We start from the raw sequence: 14,502 nt of genomic DNA on the forward strand, positions 1-14,502 counted from the left end.
CAACAAAGTGAGAATGGATTCTGCTAGCACATCTGTTTAGAAGAAAGCTGCCCCTCCAGCCCTCTCCCTGATGCCAGACTATTCAGTTCCTACCTACCCATATGTCTCTGGCATTTTTTGAGCAGCTGCCCTAGCACTAGAGCTCAGAGTGAGTGAATCTGTCAGTGAGAAAGTCCATGCGTGCTCTTTATGAGAAATGTCTACAACTTCCACAGTCTTCTGTCTCACTAAGCCACAATCTCTGTTGGTTTTCACAGTCAGAGGTTGTGGAACTTCTCTCCTGGCACAGAACCCTAGGATGGGGGGCCTAGTGTGGGATTGGAACCCCTTGCTCATTTGAGGGGACCTCCGCAGCCAGAGATATCCCTTCTGATTCTAAACTGCCACACATGGTTACAGGACCAGCCTGATCAACATCTCCATCCCTCCTACCAGTCTCGAGATGGCCTCTTCTATATGTCCCCAGTTGTAGGACTTCTGTTCAACTAGACTTCAGGAGACTCTCACTGATGATTGTTCTGTAGTTTAGTTGTAATTTTGATGCAGTTGTGAGAGGAGGTGAAAATAGCATGTATCTATTAAGCAATCTTGACCAGGAGTCCTAGACTTAGATAATTTTATATAATTTTTCTTAACAATTAGAACTATAACATTTAAGTGATGTTTAATTTTTTTCATTCTTTTCAACTAAGCTAAAGCTAAAGTAATTTTTAATGTTCGCATCCCTTCTAGCTATTTTTACTCATTTTAATCCAAAAGTAAATTTTGCTAATTTCAGAAGAAATATTTTTAAAACATAAAAACCAAAGAATGTGATTTGCTGAATTATCTTTTAATCGCAAAATTTTATTTATAAAGGTTTATGAAGAGCAAACACTGGAATGTTGATATCAAGGGGCATTAACTATGATTTGCTGACTCCATTTTTACATAAACCCAGTAATGTGAGTTGGGTTCCTATGTGATATGCCCCTTTCATCAAGTAACTTGAGCCCGTTCACAAATGCTTTGACGATACTTGGTCCATGGAGATTTCCACTAATTGCCCTGTGCTTTTAACAGTTCCAAATACATATTACAATTGTTTATTATAAAAATGACTAGAAAGCAGTTGCTGAGTGTGTCTTTCATCAGCCTAATGAATATTAGGATGCATAGAGAAAGGTCTATCAGTCTATGTGATTCTGCAGAAACAGGACCACTGAGCAGATCTCTTCCCAATACAAAGTAAAACACACTATAGTCATTCTGCACTGTTAAATATGTAACAGTGACTCTGGCTCTGGTGCAAAATGTGACGTTAAAATGCACAGCTATTTTCAAAGTTCACTGATCTTCGTGAACACCAAAGAACAAATCAAAAGAGAAGATCTCAAGCCATAATTATGCTGTAAACTTCTAGGGGTAGAAAATATATCTATTTATCTTAGAAATCCCCACAGCATCTGCTGCAGTTCTGGCATATAACTAGCATTTAATAGATGTTTATTGCTTGTTCATGACATGATATTAAGATTCACCACAGTGATTAGAATAAATTCTAAAACTGCAACAGTTACTTAAATAAATGAAACACAGTGTGATGAAATGGAAATAACTTTGGATTTGGAACCACACAACCTAGGGTTCAATCCTGGTTTGACACTAACCAGCTGTGTTACCTTGAGCACGTTACTAAATCCCTCAGCTTCGGGCTCCTTGCTTATAAAGTGGGAGTAATAATACCCGTTTTGCAGAGATGTTAGGATAGAAATGAAATGGTGTATACAGATCATCTAGCATGCTATCTGGGATAAAAGAGTGCTCCATGAACCTAGCCATGGTGCTCTTTGGGTTGAATTATAAACTTAGAGAAACAAACATCAAGTATCCATTTCATAAATTTTCTGTCTTTCTTTTCAAGCTGTGCGCACCTTGGCACACTATGACAACAGAAATATATATTTTTAAGTCAATGTCAAAGACTGATAGATGTGCTCCAGAGCAGACCAAAAAACTGTGTTAATCAAAACATGACAACCACTTGATGCAAAAGAACAATGTTCTTTTCTAAAAAAGAAATAGTCTGCTTATTTATTAACCAGTTTTGAAATACTTGCATATATTGACTCTGTACTTATAAAAACACAAATTTTCTACACCCCTTTATACTATGAGCCTGTTGTCCCTTACCAATAACTTCCAGTGGACGAAGGCATATTACATCCAAAAAGTAACATATGATGAACAGTATCCATGCTGGCGCGAGGTTTGAAGTCAACTGTTAAGAGAAAATAATACATGAATGTGAATACAAGTTATAGGTCTGTGCGCAAATGTCATGAGAGACTGCAATATTCAACACTTTGAATAGCTGTATACCAAAGATATTTCAATGTTCTTGGGATAGAGTGCCCTGGTTATACAAATTGTCTTACTCCTTAAGGTGAACATGATTTGATAAATTTCATAGAATAGTAAACTATTACATAACAAAAAGAGAAAATAATAATTAGTAGGCTAAAACTACACATGCACACACATAAACTTTTTAATGCAAGACCCCTTTTACAGTGATGAAAGCATTATGTGGGTATAAAGTGAAAGCTCTTAGGCTATATATTCATAGTATATTTCCTTCCAGATTTCAGTAGTGTGCTTAGTAACATAAAACACTCTACAACACTGCACTGAAACAGAAACCACAGTGAGTGGTCAAAACATGAGCAAAAGGATTCATAACACACATTTATAACTATCTTAAAATAATGGTAGTCACTAGGATGTGACTCAGAGAAAAAATTTATTAGAAAAGTGCAAATATATCTTTACAAAGATACAGAAATTACAGTACTTGATGAGCACTGTGCACTGTTAAGGAATACTGAAACTTACACTATGGCATTTCTCTTTTTCTCCTAATAATAGTGGTTGAAAGACATGAAAATAAACAAAAATCAGTTCCGAGATAAAACAAAGAAGAAAATCAAAGATAAGTATGCCATTACTTATGGTTAATACTGAGGACAAGCTCAGTATTTTCTGGTTAGGGTTTGGCTAATCACCTTTCATCTGCATTCAAAACGCTATCCTATCGGGCAGTTTACAAGTCACCTTTACTCATAAAAGTGCTAAAAAGCCTAAAATGATCTTAAGTCGTAAGTGTGTGTAAAACTGCTCCTTTTAGTTCTATTTGTGTTTGATAAAGTTAATAAAGCATTGTTTATTACTAAAATATGTAGCTAAGACATAAGCATTTATAAAATAAAAAATGTTCTACCTCAAGCTATAGCACCATGCAAAGTGTGGTTGGTCACAAAAGAGAGGGCACCTACTATGGCAGGGGTTCCCCAAGCCACCGAATCATAGACCAGTTTTGGTACGTGGCAAGTGAACCAGGAACCGGGCCACGTAGCAGGAGGTGAGTGATGGGCAAGTGAGCGAGGCCTCATCTGTATTTGTAGCCGCTCCCCAGAGCTAGCATCGCTGCCTCAGCTCCACCTTAGATCATCAGGTATTAGTTTCTAATAGAAGCACTGGTCCCTGGTGCCAAAAAGGTGGGGGACCACTGTATTGTGGGACATCTCTTCTCACAACTTACGGGGAATATAAAATTCTTTTAATTCACTAAACATAATAATTTAAAGGCTAAAGAAAAAAAATCTCATCTTGAAATTTTCATATCACTATTTAAAAACACTAACAGGGGATGGCTGGAAAATGGACTTGCCATAACCTGAGGCTTTTTTTTCATTACGAAAGAACACAGTGAGACTAGGAGATTGAAGAAGATACTTGGATGGAAAGAATCTATTGGAAGTTACGACAGTTCACAAATCATAGAAAATCACATTGTTACCAAGCCTTGGTTTGCTAGCAAGAGAAACAGAAGAAAAATGAGGGATTCTATCTCCATAGACCGACTCTCAAATTTAATGCAAGATCTCCTTCCTCCCTTCCAGAATCTTCTCAGGGGTTTATTCACGGCAGAAGAAAAACTGAAAAAGCCCTCAGGAAGGTTTTATTTGTCTTTTATTCACTTAAATTTATTTTGGTATATGATACAATTTGTTTCCTTATGTTCATTTTTATCAAATGGCTTATATCACTCTATGGACTTTTATAACTTTTTGGTCTGACTGTACCTGACTTTTTTTTTTTTTTAATCTCTCTGCCAATCCATGAGGGATTTGTCAAACAAGAAGCTGACTCTTCTGCTTTTCCAGAACCTATGTAGATGATACTACACTTCCCATTCTCCATAGATTCTTTTATGATGGGTAAACATTAATACTTTTCCTAAAATTGAATTATTTTAGGAATTTTTATATTGAACCAACATGGCCAAGTTCATTTTATCAAGAATTAAACTCACAAAGATATATGTACTCCTGTGTTTACTGAAGCATTATTTGTAATAGTCAAGACAAGGAAACAACCTAAGTATCGACTGATGAATGACTGGATAAAGGTGTGGTGTGTGTGTGTGTGTATGCATACATAATGGATACTACTCAGCCATAGAAAATATGAAATATTGCCATTTGCGACAACATGGATGGATCTTGAGAGTGTTGTGATAAGTAAAATAAGTCAGTTGGGAACGGACAAAAACCATATGATTTGACTTACATGTGGAATATAAAACAAAAAGTATCAAACTAACAAAACAAACTCATAGATACAGACAACAAAATGGTGGTTACCAGAGGGGAAGAAGGAAGGGGGAGGACAAAGTAGGTAAAGGGGGACAAATAAGGGCAATGAAAGGGAACTAGACTTTGAGTGGGCAGTATGCAATTGAGTACACAGGTATCAAATTATAATGTTGTACATCTGGAAATTGTATAATGTTATTAACCGATGTTACCCTAATAAATTTAATTTAAAAAACTGTTAGAAGCAAAAGAACGTGAGTTTGAGGTGTTAGCTAAAAATCCAGGTGGAAATATCCAGCACAATATTGGAATTATGTGACTCTTGTTCAAGAAGGAGGTCAGAGACTTACATATTTGGGAATCATTCAAAAACTGAACCCTGGGGCCACAAGGGTGGACAAAAGCACCAAAGATGAAAGTAAGAACCACAAAGATGGCTCAGGACAAGTTTTAGAAAAGCCCTGAGCTGTCAGGATCTGTGTAGGAGACCCCCATCAGTGTCTGTTTTACATTAATGCACCGTGTGTACTGCTGAAAAACAAAGTAAACAAAATTTTGAGGAAAGAGTGGACTAGCATTAAATTTACAAAATAAAATCTTAATAAGCAAAAGACTCAGGTAAGAACAGAGAGGAAACCTGTTGGGAGAGGAAGAGATCACAAATACAACAACATACAATGTCTGTGGCTTTTCATTTGGAGGAAAAGTCAAATGTTTTGCTTGGATTTTCTAATTGTCCTTTGTAAAGGGCCAAAATTATTCAAAGCATAACTTCCCTAAGCACTTTCTAATTTTTTTCCCTCCTCCTGACATACTATTTTTAAGAACCAATATTTGCTCCACACCGAACTCTTAGTTTCTGTAATAAGAAATGTAGGCGTTCAGAACAAGCCACTCCAAGACGTGCCTCAGCGATACCACTGGATTATGTTGAGCTAACAGCAACTGAGACCCTGCGGGCTCAAGAGAACTTCTGTTCTCTCCCCTTAACTATCTAGAAGAATTTAAATTAGAAGCCTGGCCCATGATAAGAGTTAAAATCAGAAATGACTTTTTACCTATCTACATGGCAGGGAAACTAATAATTACTGAACATGTGCTCTCTCTATAATTACCTTCTGAAGCCCTAAGGTGCATACCCTCATCCCTAGCTCAGAATGTTTTATATACCTCAAGTTCCCTTTCCATATCTAAACTTCTCATGTATGTGGGGTTTCTGACTCTCTTGGTAATCTGTCTCATGTCTATTTGATTATTAAACTAGCCTAAAGAACCTTGAGGGCAGAGGAAAGTTTCTTCCTCCCCCACAGAAACAAATCAATATCATTAAGAGGTAGTAAAAAACGTCTTCAGAGTTCTCTCTCACAACTTACTCTCACTGACTCATACGTTTCCCTTCAAAAACTCAAGATCTAATTTAAATGCTAAGTAAATTACTGGTACAAAGTGAAAATAAGCAACTAACTTTTTCATATCCTAAAGAAAGAGTACATTGAAGTATTTATATTGTTATAGCTCAAAGTATAATTCATTGCAAGCTGAAATAAAAAATACCTCCAACAAAAAGAATGTCAAATCAAAAGGTAAATCTAAAACAAAGAGTAGATGTCATAAAATAAAGCAGGGCTTAGACAATTTCATTAAAGGGCTTGCTACCAGCGGAGTTGGAGGGGTCAACTGGGAAAAGCCTGGCTGACAGGCTTATTTCCTGGATTTGCTCCATTCCTACTTATTATGCCTGGCTGTGTAAAACAAGACTCCATCCCTAGCAAATAAGAATGAGGTCCACTAAGCACAAGATACACATATGAGTAGGCTGGAGATTTCAACACTATATAAAATAGAATATGGAAAAATATTTTTAAATCATATCTTAAAAGAAACCTCCTCTTCTTGTTTTTTTTTTTCTCCCATCATACGCCAAAGAAATTAAGGATCCAAGGGGAAGAGAGCTAGATAGAGGATAATAATGAAAACAACTGAATTTAAGTGTGTGATTCTGACAGGCAGAATAAACACAGACAGCCTTAGGATGGTGACAAAAAGGGAAAAAACACAGCCTTGTGAGAATGCAAGGGAATGATATATCTGATAAGATTAAAAGTGCCACTGACTCTTCTGACTCAATAATAAGATGACAGTTGCTTAAGTGGAAATGGTACTTCAGTCTCAATGGGTGTTAACAGTTCAGATTGCCTGATAGGAAAATTCTGAAGGCAGGTAACTGTGAATAAGTCCTGGACCCAAATACTTTTGAAGGACTAAGATTCTAGAAACAGTGACTCCAGCATATTAATTAAAGGAAATATGATAATGCTGAATGTGCACAGGTTGAAGGATTTCTCAAAGGATAATGTCATCTGAAATAAAAGACCTGAAAGTATATGTGTGGGAGACATACTGAGTGAAGAGATAACTTTGTCTATTTTCTAGAGTTCTAAGCAGAATTCCTTGTAGGAAGCTGTTGGTGATTTTTGGCCTCTTTTAGCTAACATCAGACTACAATCAGGCCCATAAAATACACTATGAATGTAACCTAGGAAAGAATTTCATTTAGCATTTGGCTTTCTCTCTTTTTTTCCTTTCCAAACAGATATTCATGTCTGCTTGTCAAATATTGATGTATTTGCTTGATGCAGGATGTAAAAGCTTTCAAAGAACTCACACAGCCAAGTGAAGGAAGGAGTGATTAAGGAGATGTCCATGTACATATAACCAACCCTAAATTACCACTGAAAATGGGAGCAACATCCTGTTTAGCGAAAGATAATGCAGTAGAGAAATATGATAGACTCTGGATAATTAACCTATTGAATAAAAAATGACTTATTTGCAAATGCAAGTTTAGATCTCCAGAACTTAGGCATTCTAAAATTGTTGTCTGTATATATCATTAGAGATAATCATTGTTAACTTCGTTTCTTTTTTTCTCCCAGTAATAGTTTTTTTCCTCCCAATAAACAGTTTATTTTGTGTACTGTAGGTATTTTTACACGCTACCAAAGAATTTTTGTTAACGGTATTTTTCACTTGGTTTTGTGCATAGAATTACCAACAGAGCTTGTTAAAAATACAGGCACCCAGGGTCAGTCCTAGATCATTCTTGCTCCTTCTCTCATCAATATCTTGTTTAAATCCCCAGAGGTCATTTCAGGCAGATTTATCTATGAAAAATTTCCCTGGTGAATGACAGGTGACTCTGACTACAATCAATATTTTTAGTGGCTGGATATTTTGTATGATGTGAGCGTACTCAGTTAGTTAACTCGTCTCAGCTCAGACTACGTTGTACTTTAAAATGTATAGGACAAATGGTAAAAATGATCTCTTTTAAAATAAATGTATAAAAAAGAGTTTCTGAAGGTAAAAGTTACTTGAGCCTTTAGAATTGGTTTATTAAAAGAGATCACTGGACCTCTGCATTACCTTATGCAATCTTAGTTGTATCACCTAAAATTGTTTTAGGGCTGGCCTTTTGAACCACGCTTCTCTTGCTCAGGCCTGCTTCCAATTCTGGAAGTGTACTTTCCCTTCTAATAAAGTTTTTCTTTTCTGTCTTCCCATAAAGCTTTGCTTTTCTGCTGCAATAAATAAATTTAATTAATTAATTAATTAATAACAGAATTGTTTTATGGCTGAAGCAGGCATACATATGGAGTCTCTTATGTTCATGTCAGTGGCGGAGTCAGTATTCTAATATTGCTAGTGCTTTCAAGTCATAATTAATACTGAAAGAATAGAGGGGTATTAAATTCAAGGAACAATAATGTAAAAGAACTATTATAATTTTTAAGAAGTTCAGGCCTCCAAACCTTAATATCACTCCCATAAACATTTCATTATTTCCAAAAATACAAAGATTATATTTCAAAAACCATTCATAGGAGCTGAAGATAATGCTCTAAATTGTAATTTAAGTGTAGGATGTGATCAACCCTTATGTTCATAATATTGCAGTTGAGCCAAAAGGTTCAGAAAAATGTAAAGCTCACAGCAGCACAGTCCATTTGGCAGCATGTTGAAAACCCACAGCAATGGCATATTATATTTCCTTCTGCCAGCTTCCCACATAACCATAAAGCAATTCTACAGTAAAATAAAGACCTTTTGCGTGAACGTTTTTAATCAGATAGTTTAATAGAGAAATTGTCATTAGCTCTCACTAGCATGGACAAGGCTGTACAATTCAGAAAGGATCTTTAACATACTTTACAAGGACTTTATGACACTGTTGCCAAATTAACCAAGAAATAAGAAACCTCGGCAATCCAACAAACTGAACACAAATTAAAAATGAAGTAATCCTTACCTCTGAATAAAGGAATTCTAGCACAAAAAAGAATTCAACTTCAAAATGATATACCTTCCAAAACGGAACTTTTTGGTATATGCCAGAATCAACCAAATAATTAATAAATACACTTTATAACCGAGGCTATGCAAGATAAAATAGCACAAGCTTCATTAGGCCCCGTTTTTGTAATGTCACTTCTATAATATTTCCCAATTAATTTCCTACAGATTCAAACTCATATCCTCCTCCTTGCCTTTTCAGGTCACACATAATATTACACCAGGCTCCTAGCCCTCCACGTTCCCAACATGACTACTCCTAACCTCCACTCTGCACGTTCATCAGGCAGCCCTCCTCACTTAATGGCCACAACCACTAACATTTACTGAGGGCTTAACCCTGTGCCAAGCTCATTTATTTCTCACAAAGACCTGTGAGTCTGGTCTTTTTCCTCCCACACAGATGAGCCTGAGGAAAGAGAGACTGATTAACTTGTCCACATCCATGCAGCTAGCAAGTGGGGAGACTCTAACTTGTGTCCGGTGTGCCCCTTCACTGCTCATACTGTTGGCCACTGGAATACTCCCGTCCCCTCTGCAGATCCAAATCCAAATAGACCATCTTCCCAGATCCAGATAAAATCTTGCCTATCTCTCTCACGAAATTTTCTCTGACTAGAAAAATTCATATTGATCTTAATAGAGTTGTCCACTGAAGTCATCCCTACTGAAATAACTGAAATGGCTACTTCACGATGAATGTCCAAATACCACAAACGCCTCGCCACTGAAGTACATTTACACATCAATTCTGACTCAAACCTGAGCTTTCTGAATTGGCCATTTTACTGAGGATGGGGTGGTGGTGGCATTTTGACATTATTGCATTAAAACGACTACATCAACATGTTGGCTACATTTTTTTGCTCTGTGTGTGTGTGTGTGTGTGTGTAGAGTGAGAGAAAGAGAGAGAATTGGCATATAACAGTATATTATATTAGTTTCAGGTGTATAACATCATGATTCATTATTTGTATATATTGTAAAATGATCACCACAATAAGTCTAGTTAATATCAGTTACTTTTCGATAATCTTTAGATGTGTCTAACTAAAGGTATTCCCGACTCTTTACAAAATATAATAAAATGGCTCCTACTCCTACTCTTCCATGTTTTATTACCTGAGAAAACCCTGAGGTTTCTTAGGGGTCATATTGGAAACATGGGTATTTGGGTGACTAAAGGATGGAGGACATTCAAAATCACTCCGAGGCAGGGTGTACAGCAGCAGCTTCTCCATGATTATGACCAAGCAAATTAGGTTTTGTCTACTCATCAGAGACCTCAAGTATAGTGTACTTTATTTGTGCCATCTTAGAGCTCTCCAAGTAGCTTTCACTAAGAAATCAGAACAGCTTCCTAGGGTGCCTGTTGGAAGGTACCCAATTGTCATGTGGGAGTCAGAAGCTACATTATTCATGCTGGAGAAATCCTAGGTCACAGAGAAGTGAAAGGATATTCACTCAACTAACTGAAAGCAGAAAGGTGGCAGAGTGATTGCATGGAGATGGGGTTTACACCGACAGTCACACACACATACACGTCTACATACTGCTGTGAAAGCCATAAAATGAAGATATGTGATCATTATAACCCTCCTAGACCTTGATCTTTATAGTCACACTATGTAGTAACCCATAAACATGATAAAAATTAGGTTTTCCTGAAGTTATCAGAAATTCCAACATCACCTTAACATGTTCTTGTTAAAGAAAGGTCGCATTTGGAAATATTCAAGTCTAACTGTGCAATCCTGCAGTAGAAATTGTTCTATATTCAAGAGAGAAGCCAATGAAAATGAAAAGCAATGAATCATTAGATTAATTTCATCTAGATTCAATGGCTATCTCATTTGTATAGTGCCATTTGATAGATAGGGACCCGCCATCATTCACTAAGGAAAAGACACATTTATTTACTGGTCATTCATGTGAGGGAAAGCAAGTGGATGAAGATGACAGTCAAATTTCTTGGCTGAGTGGGCTCCTGTCAGAGCCAATTCCTCTGAGTGTCTGTAAAACACCTTTTAGACAGCATCACAGATCAGTGGTCAAATGCAGATTTTATCTTACCTTCACCATTCCAATTCTGTAATTTCTTATTAAAATAATAAACAAAAGTAATGCTCTATGGAAAGCAATGATTTCGTTAAAAATGTAAAAATTATACTTATCTTCATAATAGTATTTCCCCAAAGACCTACTTTAATTGACATTTAATGATCCAATGCAGAGAAATAAACATATCAAACATGTTGTATATGCTCATTTGTAAATACGGCAGGCATATGCACATATGAATTCCATGACAATCGTGATGGTGTCTCCTCAAAATTAAAAAGTATGTTTGTCTAAAATGAGTTACCTAATTAGTCACACAAGTATAAATTCAAAATTATGAATTATTCAAAGGCAGTTATGGCTTTACACACCATCAAGAGAGTTTGTTTTAGTCCTAATTAGCAATCTGAATTGTATTCTTCCGTGTTTTATTTTTTTCAGAAATTTGAAAAGCAAAAGAAGAAAGTCTTTTTCTTTTCTTTTTCTATGTGCGTTTAAAATTTTTCGTTAAATTTATTGGGGTGACATTGCTCAATAAAATTATATGTTTTAAGTGTATAATTCTATAATACATCATCTGTACACTGCATTGTGTTTACTATCCACAGTTGTCTCCTTCCATCACCATATATTTTATCCTCTTCTACCTCCTTCTACCCCACTTCCCCTCTAGTAACCTCTATACTATGTCTACGAGTTGTTTGTTTTATTTTGTTTCATTTGTTACTTTCTGTTTTATATTCCACTTATGAGTAAAATCATATGGTTCTTGTTTCTTCCCATCCGACTCAGAGAAAGTCTATTTCATATGTTCTAACATTTTTATTCTTGCCTTCTAGAATTCTGCCAGGCTGTGATTTCCTTGGATTTTTATGATACTTCACATCCCTACTGCCTAGCCCAATAACTGACACAGGGCGCAATTTTAAATTTGCTGAATTTATGAACACGTGACCTTTCTTAAAAAAACAATTATTCTCTTATATTCAAACAAGAGTATAATTTAAGGCAAAAAGGTAAAGTGGCTACTCTTGGATACATTGCCTTAGAAAATGGCCCAAGAAAACACTTTTTAGTGTTCACTCATGTAGTAAGCAAACAATTATTGAGTTCCTACCATATTCTGGGGCACATATCCTGCTGGCATTCAAAAAATTTAAAGACACAGTAATGAAAACAGAATGTTTAAAACGATAAAAGCATCTTAATAAAATAATAAAGTATATAGATCTTTACAAGTCTTCATTTCTGACCATTTCTTATCATATGATAAGGCACCCTGAGACCCAAAATATGAGACAGCCCACAAAAGGACTAAAGCTTCATTCATGGAAAAGTCTTGGTTACCACTAGCAAAATTTTCACTTTGGGAGTCCAGAAAAGTTATGTTAAGATCATCCACCCAACAAACAACCTATACTTCCAAGCCCTTTTCCTTCTGGAAATCTTTAAAGCTTCATATGTACTGGGTTTTATTTTGTAGGATAGTTTGAAGTTTATTTACTTTTTGGCAAAACTGACCAGAGTGTTTCCGGTAGAGTGTGAAGATAAGGGAGTGAATGAATAATTGTATTTGATGTGAGGAAGACAGAGATGTGCTATTGTTGTATTTCAGATCCGTCTATCCACTTGATAACTTCTTTCATTTATTTCTTGTACCACTATCCCCACATCCAAATCTGTTATGATTTAACTGACATACAAGTAGGGTATCACATAGCTGGTGAGAAGCTTGGGCATGTTCCTTAACCTTTCTGACCCTGTTTCCTCTTTGGTAAAATGGCTTAAATATGTTTAGCTTTCAGTAGCTTAGTGTCTGGCAGGCCCTCAGTAAACAATGGCTGATGGTGGGCTAATGATATGAACAAGGATTACATACAAACTTTTGTCCTAGCACCTGACTAATTAAGACACCAATGTTTTTGACTGCTTTTCTAACTATAAAATGGGACTACCTTCAGGGTTGTCTTAGGAATAAATGAGATAATACATGGAAAATTTCCCTTATTCATCCCTAATATAAATAATTTTTCTTACTTCTCTGTGGTTTTCAGTTTTCTAGTTCTAATTTGCCTACACCTAAAGTTCTGTGGCTGCTGGATTACGCAAATAATGGTAACCACAAATTGCCTTGGGGTAGTACATTGAAGAACTCACATTGAAGATGAAATAACCCTGTTTTGAACAGGTGAGAAAAACCTTTAATATTATGTAATCCTCCCAGCAATTAGGAGAAGAAATACTGAAAGTAGTGATTAATCTTCTAAGATCCTTTAAGGACCTCGGAACTAGAAACGGTTTAATTTTCGAAGAGAGTTGCTTAAGAAAATGAAAAAAATATTTAGTACCCTCGCTCTAAAACAGCCCTTTATGTGTCTCCTGTGAATATTTTTCTTGACTGAATATATTCACTTGCACTTTTCGATGTTAAATTATGTGAAAGTAAACACATTTATATTAGGAGAGCAGTAATACATTCCAGGATATATATTTATAGACCTTAGTCACCAGCTCTGAAATCATATACTACCACCAACCTCCAGAAACAAACCAGTAACCTATTAGTGTGAGATCTGTAATACCGCTGTGAAACATGACTATCATGTTAATACAGACTTGTAGAGCGGCCTTCGCCACAACGCAAGGGTGAAATAGGAGGAATCAAGACTATCTCTGAACTTGGTCAAAGAAAATACAAAATTCGTAAAGAAAAAATTTCATGTATGTAAAATTTCTTTTATGACTAAATATTATTTTCTCCTAGGCTGTCAAACATGTGGATATAAAATTAAGAAAATCTTTACTGTGAACATTTTTAATGATGAACTTATATTCTAAATCACATTTGGTGTTAAAGTACTACAATTAGAAACTTAAATTATTTTTCTGTCTTTTTTCTTGGTTATGTTCAATTATTACACGAAGTAACAGCAATCAGGCAATAGTCAACATTTCAGGGTCTGACTTTCATTTTTAGTAATTAACTATGGGGAAAAATTAACTATGGGTATATTTTCTGTTGTGATCACCACCAAAGTGTGTGAAAGAAAAAAATAAATGCACATTGCCCTGGCTTCATAGGTCTAGAATGTACATTCCTGTGGGGAGTACCTCATAAAAATTCATCTTCAGATGGCCCCAAGGCTACTGTACACATTGTACAATCCACATAATAGCTGTTTCAGACAGCCCACTTGAAGATTAGTTTCAAAGGACCAAAGTACAACTCTCATTAACATATCTTTCTCTCCAAAATCAACATTTCAAACCAGAAAAGTGAAGCAGGGGAAAAAACCAAATCCATGAATAATTTGCCAATCACACCTCTTCTCTAAACAGTTAAGTCTGTCATAAGGGAGGTTTAAATGAAAACAACCTAGGTAAAAACAGATGGTCCTCTGTCACTTTTCCTGTTTGATTCTAAGATTCAGTTAGGGAAGAGTCTGTCATT

At 35.9% G+C, this 14,502-nt stretch overlaps 1 protein-coding gene across 23 annotated transcripts in view; it reads right to left on the reverse strand.

Annotated features, from left to right (window-relative positions):
• PAM (peptidylglycine alpha-amidating monooxygenase) overlaps positions 1-14,502 on the reverse strand; it is a 141,513-nt gene that overhangs the window by 95,157 nt on the left and 31,854 nt on the right. For all 23 annotated transcript variants that reach the window (XM_036225937.1, XM_036225934.1, XM_036225933.1 and 20 more), the window contains exon 4: positions 2,173-2,260. In XM_036225937.1, the coding sequence (XP_036081830.1) occupies positions 2,173-2,260 (88 nt within the window). The remainder of the gene's footprint in view (positions 1-2,172; positions 2,261-14,502) is intronic.

This window comes from Rousettus aegyptiacus, unplaced genomic scaffold, assembly GCF_014176215.1.
Source record: "Rousettus aegyptiacus isolate mRouAeg1 unplaced genomic scaffold, mRouAeg1.p scaffold_m13_p_8, whole genome shotgun sequence".
Lineage (NCBI taxonomy): Eukaryota > Metazoa > Chordata > Mammalia > Chiroptera > Pteropodidae > Rousettus > Rousettus aegyptiacus.